The sequence below is a fragment of the Liolophura sinensis genome, chromosome 6, assembly GCF_032854445.1.
Source record: "Liolophura sinensis isolate JHLJ2023 chromosome 6, CUHK_Ljap_v2, whole genome shotgun sequence".
Classification (NCBI taxonomy): Eukaryota; Metazoa; Mollusca; class Polyplacophora; order Chitonida; family Chitonidae; genus Liolophura; species Liolophura sinensis.
The window spans coordinates 79,681,261-79,689,369 of NC_088300.1; the positions used below are offsets into that span (position 1 = coordinate 79,681,261).

Here is an 8,109-nt window from a genome sequence, read left to right on the forward strand (position 1 = left end):
GCGAGAGAACCCGCGCAAAACTGGTGGCTGATGATAAAAGCTTTGCTTTTCGAAGACCAAACATAGTCCAATAGCGCATGGTGGGAGGTATGTAGGAATATAGGCCAGCAGTGATCCAAGATATATGTTGCATGAGACAGTTTTAGCAATTTAACGTGTGTAACGGGTCATAAAAGATGAGACATGTCAGATTTTCATTGGTTTTAGAGATCTGTATCTTCAGTCAGCGCTTATTCCCCTGTCCTATCCGGGAAAAGCTGTATACTGTACCCTGGGACCGTTCTACAAGGTTGTAATAACGCTGTGTCAAACGCATTTACCATTATCACTTCGGTACCGTATACGTTTTCATGAATGTCATGCCAGCCGCAATATACGACAGCTTTGTAAAACGGGTCCGAGGATCTACAACCAGCAGAGAAATACCGTTACATGATTCAAACCCCCCGTTATGTGTGCAAATCACCCGAACCTAGGAAGGGTTCCCTAAATAAGGCTTCCGTACTCCATTGCCAAACTGTGCAATCCTTGGGCTGTCCCCGATGCGGCTTTTCGTCATGTGGTGTTCCCCGTAAAGCGCGGTTGTTTCGTCCATTGTCAGTGGCATGCTGGCCGAGTCATAATGTCATGTGAAGCTCAACGCCTATGAATTAGTAGGCTGTCCGGAGTTATGGTACGCATTATTAGCCTTGTATAAATGAATGTATGGTTGGAATTTGCGCCCTAATAGCGGCAGGCCCTATTAGGGCCACATCGTGGTGACTAAACCTATACAGCCCGAAGGCCCTGTTTACATACAGACCGTATTGTAATTACAGGTTAGCATGTGCTAGTACCTGGTTCGTACTCTTTGTCATACAACTCCTGTCTGTCGATCTGGTGATGGACGAATATCTATGTACATGTGGAATGGATGGATAATCCCTTACAATGACTGCCCTGGGATTAAACATACTGGAAATAATTACTAGAGCATGGCACAGAGCTTTGTAGAAGCATCCAATAATCCGTAGCGGTCAGTATAAAAAAAAAAAAAACATTGAAAGTGTCATCACAGATACACCGTTTCGTTCCTCTGTCCACATACATGACAACACTAAGACTAGGCCTCAATGGCACTCATAGGCCAACTGCGGGCTATTTACACACTCTCAGCCAGACACGGTGTTTGTTCGGCAAGCCTTTTCAGTCAGGGCACTGGAGAGAGTCCGCATTTCCCAGTATATGATGTGATACAGGTTGATCCCCTGGCGATACCACCGTTATAGGTGACGTATTCTGGATCCAAGCGATTAGGTTTGTGCCCAGTGAATGCTTACCGTACTATAATAACAACTTCGACCGGCAATTTTGAGGAGAATACAGAGGCCTGTTTATCAGGACATAAAATCTACACTTTTCTGAAGGCATGTCAGAGTAGGCCTCTAAAGCCAAACCAGAAAATAAAGAATAGATTAGACTGTATACTAAACAACATTTATGGATTCAAAATACGAATCCAATATACGAAGGCCTACATAAGGCAGCCCGTAGTCTAAGATACGGTCAACGTGGATTGGAATTCATCGCTCGACACATAAAAAACCTTATAAAATGGGTCAAGCATTTGTACTTGGGATTATATTTAGTGCCGTAAAAGCCTATGTCTACTATAAACGTAAATGTCATGTCTTACAGGTACTAGATAGGGTCCATGATACCGTCCGCTAATGCAGAGCCTGTTTCTAGAATCAGATAAAGTTATGAGATTCTCACGCAGGAAGCTTTACCTCAGCGCCATCTGTCTGTGTTCGGTCAGTTCATTGTTGTTTACTTCCCCTGATCTAGATGCTGATGAGGTGCACTTCCACTCCCCGACTTTGTGGAATGTCATCCGCGGTTATAGAGAGCGCAAATTCATCAGTGCATTTAAACTACGACACGATCCCTCGGTTATTCGGAAAAAAATTGTTGCCATGGGGAAGAAACTCTCAGAGGGACAAGTTTGGCCACATTCAGGTGAAGATGACAGAATCATTGCGCAGTTGAACGCCAATCCGTACCCTCTCGCGAAAGGGGATGGGAATGGGAAACTTAAGAACATCCTTCTATGGTCCGGTTTGGGAGGACAGGGTGTAGTTGAAGGACAATCACATTTCTTCTTACAGAGTTGCCACGTGAACACGTGTTACATACACGGGCAGAGATACATGGCTGATGAGGCGGATATGATCATGTTCCATTCCGTGGGTCATCCCTGGAAGCCGAGGAGACCGAATCAGATTTGGATGATGGCCAGTCTAGAATGTCCACTTCGGACAGAGGACTGGTCAGAGATGAAAGGGGTAAATTGGACAGCTACCTACCGCCATGACTCCACTATAGTCACTCCCTATGAGAAATTTGCGCCGTATTCCAGTCTGGACGATATACAAGTGACCGAGAGAAACTATGCTATTGGGAAAAGTAAGCAGGTAGTTTGGTTCGTGTCAAACTGTGGGAGTGACAACGGGCGCCTGGAGTACGCCAGGGAGCTGGCCGAGTACATCAGTGTGGATATTTACGGGGAGTGTGGGGAGTTCGACTGTCCACGGGGTCTGAACGACGAAGAGGAGTGCTACTCAAAACTCAACACTGACTACAAATTTTACCTGGCGTTTGAAAATGCCAACTGCAAAGACTATATCACAGAGAAATTCTTTGTCCTCGGATTACAGTGAGTACTATATCATGCTTAGCTGTTTTGTGGTACTCATCTGTACACGATTTCCAATCAGTCATTAACTTCAGTTTTATTATATGCCGTCTTTTTCACAAAAGGGAAAATTTCGATCTGAAATTGTAAATTATCAGTCTTTGGATAGTTGTAAATGTGTTATATATCAAATTGCCCTGCATATGGCATATGCACATACCTGGCCATGTAGCATTGTTAGATCATGTGCTAGACGTGATGACTGTGATTTCAAGTTGTTGATCCAAAAACCAGAGTGCCAAGAATACTCCTTCAGACGACTTCACTCCTAAGTTTCTCATATTCCACAGTGAATATAACACTGTTGTTGAGAGTGCAGACAGCGCATTCAAGATCTCAGGGTATCTGTGTCATCTATAATTCATCTTAACCCGGTGATAGCGACGGAATAAGCATCCATGTTTAGCAGTAAAATGGCACTTTTGTGAACTGAATGGAAGAGCTTCAGTTAAAGCGTGACCGAGATACCTACAATTGTATTCGACCAGAAAATTATTCACAAACTATGAATCTGAAATTTAATCTTGTTAGATTCTGGTTTCCCCTCTCTGCTAGGGCACGTGAATATGAGAGTCCCAGGTATCCTGAATATGTTAGGGTACGTGAATATGAGAGTCCCTGGTATCCCATATCTGTTGGGTTACACGACCTGGGATTAAAAGACGGACGGATATGAAGCTCTATTATTCTCGCTCAGTCAGGCTTGAGAATCAGGCCTCGCTGCGCTTGGTCACGCGGCAGTCCGAGACTTCACGAGATTAACTCAACAGCCACAGAACTTAAAAGAGAAGACATCGCTTAATCTTTTCCGTAGAAGGGTCATATACACCCAAAGTCAACCACCAGATTCCGGAAAAGTCTACTGAGTTCAGTATAGTATGTTTGTTTACGTATTAATTCAACTATGATGAATTCGACAGGTATTTACCGCCGAAATTAATTCTCTATTTCTTGTGATATGATCGAGATTGCCGTCAAAATGGCGCAACACTGACTTTTAATCAACGTGATTTCGGAAAATGTACATATAGTAAATATGTCTTTAGATAACGTAAATTTGCTGCATTTTTCTGTTGTTGAAATCGTCTAAAACACAGAATTTTCAAATTTTCCTTAGTGTATTTAGTTTTCACCTAAGTTTTTTAAAGTTTAAAAGACGACTCAACTTTTGTTTTGTTTAGGCATTGAGCTCTTGTAACACTTTCATTACACAGTTAACTGCGTGTGAAGTTAAAGTTTGGTAGTGCTACCTTGGACACAATTAAAAAAGAAACCGCTACGGAAATCACACTTAAAAATTGCAATGCTATCGGGTCTGTTAGTCCTATCAACTGATCAAGACGACTCGTCCAAAATTCAGTCACCATGCCCATTGACTAAAATCTCGTAGATTACAGATTGTAATTGCCATGTAAATAATTTTACGTCCATGGGTCGTCTTCTTTATTCTCAATTGCATAAAAAAAAACTCAAAAAAGGACGCTTTATTTACGCTGAATAGTCATTTTTTGGACATTTTTGTACATTCTCAATTGCATAAAAAAATTGCATATAAAAAGCAAGCTTTAGTTACGATTTATTTGTGTCACTAAAGATGCAAATTTCATTAAGCTACTCAAATTATTTCTCTGCACCCCATTGTTCTATCAGAATGTTTCCAAATATTGATACCAGTGGTGGTTGAAGAATTAGGGTAACGCTTGCATGTATATCAGTTGTAAAATAAATGATGTACGCATAATTTCTGAAGTTAAACAAAATATTGTTTTCATTTAAGGCGGTGTCTTTTATTGCCTTAGAGATTTGCTTTAACACCTATATTTTTAAGTCAAAACAGCTACGGGGTCGGGAAACTGTGTTAACAATCGCAGATCATATAACAATGGAACGTCACACAGAGAAGGACTTTCACACCTATTACTATTTACTTATTTCATTGGTGTTTTATCTCGTACTCAAGAATATTTCACTTACTCACGTACTCAACATTATGGTGGGAGGAAACCAGGTATAGATCAGGCCATATCTGTGTTTGTAGGTCACAGCGGGGAGGGGAGGGGCGGATAAACAACACGTGGGAGATCATGAAGAAATGGTCATACATACCCTGAGAATATCTTTCGCAGGACTGGCTTTATGAACAATACCGCCAGCGTCAAGGTCAAAAGAAGAAAAGAAAACATGAAAGCCGCATATAAAGTTTTCTGAGTGTCCTGTCCTGTTGCTTGACCTTCATAAGTATGCACAAGAAAATCATTACACTTCAGGGTATCGTGAGTGAGTGCTTGGGGTTTAACGTCGTACTCAACAATTTTTCAGTCATATGACGACGAAGGAATCCTTAGGGTGCATGTAAGTGTAATGTGCCTCCTTGTAGCAGGACGGATTTCCACCGCTCTTTTATCTAGTGCTGCTTCACTGAGACGACACACGGAAGGCAAGTAAGCCGCTCCGCGCAAGCCATTATACTGATACTGGTCAACCAGTCGTGGCACTATCCCCTTCATGCTGAACGCCAAGCGAGGAAGTTACAACTTCGTCTTATGTGTGACTCGACTCCAGGGTATCGGGCGTACACACAACTCGTTTATGACGGGACATAAGATGCATTTTTTCTACTTCGTCAGTGATGAGTACGCTCCATGTTGTATAAAAACATCACCTGAGCTGTTCAAAAACACCTAGACTATCTGGAAAGCTGAGCATTACACAAATCCAACGAATACACTATGTCGACATCGATTTAAAAATAGACATTTTCCAATATAACATTTTGCCTGAAGAAGATCTTCACCCACCCTGTTTGTAACCAGCGAATCACATGGTCTCTACCTTCCGGGTTCTCTTATAGCATAGCGTATGATTTCACACAATTATTTGTCGGTATCGGGAGTCATACTTTTCCATGTATGTGAAGAAACGACAGCGGGGGGCGATTTGACCCTAACCTAGTGGGATTTATGGCAACAGGCGTGTTGACTATATTCATTAGGTCTGTATGATATTACATCGGCTCTGTCCTCTAGACCTCACTCTGGCAGCCGATGGCTCCCGAAGCAGTCTCGACATGTCCGGGCTAGCCGTGCGCTACCCAGATTTTGTGGCGCCACTGACCGGGCTAAAATAATAGCGAGTTTAACACCGCGGGTTCTGAGTTTGGAGTTTCATATCCCTCCGTCTTTTAATCCAAGATATGACAATGATATGCCGTTTTGTCATAGTACGTGAATATGAAAATGCCTAGTATACTTAAAAAAAGCTGGATAGTAAAAGCGGAACACGTAACCGGGTTGAGCAAAATTAGACACAACTATAAAACAGATCACCAGAGCTCTTGTAGACATTTAGCAACCTTGAAGTTTAGAAGATTGATGGTGTATCTTTGACACACTATTTTTTTCTGAACTAGAACCCTTCTAAACGTACCTGCGAAGAAAAACGAGTTGGAGAACCCATCCGCATGATCTCTGCCTACACAAGGTCTAGGCCGGATAGTTGAGAAACGTCATGTCTCTTATTAAAAAAAAGGTTATCGATTTATTTTGAGGATACGAAGATTCAGTTTTCTAATTTACAAAAAAACATGACCAGTCGGGAAGAAGGGTTTCTTCCCTGGGGGCTCAGCGTCGACGTTTGGATGTTAAGTCCGGTGTGTTCGACGTAAGGGCTTAACGAAGGAACGGAATAAATTCACGAATGGCATGAAACATGAAAATTGGTTTTTAACTGCTGGTCCAGGCCCAGATGCGACTTCCCACAGTACTTCAATAGTAGAATAGAAACAAGGGGAGGTAATTCGAATGTATGCATTACGTGCGTGATTTCGTTTCGTTGTAGAAATGTATCTACTGCTAATGTTATAGCAATAAATAGATACTCACTTATAACAGTAACAAAATATTTGTGGACGAAAGTGTCTGAAACGGCACAATTAAGTGTCAAAATAGTTTTGTTGACAAATATGTGTAATTTTGTACCATTACAGACATGACGTCCTGCCCATAGTGATGGGAGCCGCGCCACAGGACTATGAACGAGTGGCGCCATTACACTCGTACATTCACGTGGAGGAGTTCTCTTCGCCGAGAGAACTCGCCGACTTTCTCCATCTGCTGGACAGAAGAGATGACCTGTACAACACGTACTTCTCCTGGAAAGGCACTGGCACTTTTATCAACACACATTTCTGGTGCCGTGTCTGCGCCTTACTCCACGACGAGACCCGGCCCGTCAGCGAATATAAGAAGCTAGGTGACTGGTGGTCTGGAGAAGGTGTGTGCATAGGAAGCGATCGATGGGATTCACATCGCCGGAAACACGAAGACACCCATGGGGGTCTGTTTGCCTAGAAAACCATCTGTACAGTCAACCAGCAAAGTGGACAAGCAGTTTGCTAAACATCTAATGTGATTTGCGATTTGCGAAATATTATGTGGATATTGTGGATTTAAGAGAGATGTTATGTAGTGCACAGTGGGTTTATGTGGGAAGTATTTTGTGGATATTGTGGATGTAGGCGGGAAATGTGCAGGGTCATTGTGGGTGTAGGCGAGTGGATAGAGTGCGTGTGGAGGGGAAATGTATAGATAAATTGAGTATTCCTAGACCGGTGACATCTAGAAATATAATGCACTATTTGAACTAATTCTGCATAAACCATGGGGCGTTTAAGTTGCAATTTTTCATGTGTACCTTACCTGAGGTAAAGTGATAAAAGGCAATATTTCACGGATTACTTGTGATCAATGGTCAGTTGACACTGTCGTCGCTGCTCGAATTTTACTCTGTGTTGTATAGTGTTTGATATTATAGTGGATGTAGACGGAGAATAAGTGGACACAGCCTCGTGGGAGTAAAGTCATCTTGCAAGCCCGAAATCTGTAAGCTCGATCGCTATAAGCTGTTAACTATATATCAGACGAGATAAAATACAATATCTCAATCATTTTAACACTGGAGCGATGGTCATCTTTATGCACCGTTTCCATAAAAGGATATTTACCGCGTGACCATGTGTAGCACTTAAAGCTAATACTAGCTGTAGGCCCAACACTCAAAAATTTAATCTGTTAATTTTAACAGAAAGTCTGTTGTCTGCTACACGCTAGAATGTATTCTGCTATTGTAACATAATATTGTGTCATATTCAACACAATATCCTGTTAGTCTGATAGAATATTTATGTGGAATTAACAGAATATGTGTATATTTAATAGATATAATGTGCTGCAACAACAGGATTTAACCTTCCGTCACTCAGATAACAGGCTTTCTCTTATGTTTCACAGATTATTTTCTTGAGAGTTCCTGAGTTTTGGATCAGGAGATCCGAGTTCAAACCCCCTTGTAACCTATACAGTAAATTCTTCAACCAT

The 8,109-nt window shown here is 41.9% G+C and overlaps 1 protein-coding gene across 1 annotated transcript; it reads left to right on the top strand.

The window, feature by feature from the left end:
• The first annotated feature begins 1,563 nt into the window (after window positions 1-1,563).
• LOC135466773 (glycoprotein 3-alpha-L-fucosyltransferase A-like) lies at window positions 1,564-7,640 on the top strand. Its single transcript, XM_064744443.1, has 2 exons — window positions 1,564-2,695; window positions 6,720-7,640. The coding sequence occupies exons 1-2, from the start codon at window positions 1,710-1,712 to the stop codon at window positions 7,081-7,083; spliced, it is 1,350 nt and encodes a 449-aa protein (XP_064600513.1). The 5' UTR covers window positions 1,564-1,709; the 3' UTR covers window positions 7,084-7,640.
• The last annotated feature ends 469 nt before the right edge of the window (window positions 7,641-8,109 follow it).

What these genes read in the sequence shown, in the direction of transcription:
- LOC135466773 (XM_064744443.1), top strand. Translation starts at nt 1,710, where the DNA reads ATGCAGAGCCTGTTTCTAGAATCAGATAAAGTTATGAGATTCTCACGC. An exon ending in TTCTTTGTCCTCGGATTACA is followed by an intron (nt 2,696 to 6,719) that starts GTGAGTACTATA and finishes GTACCATTACAG; the next exon opens with ACATGACGTCCTGCCCATAG.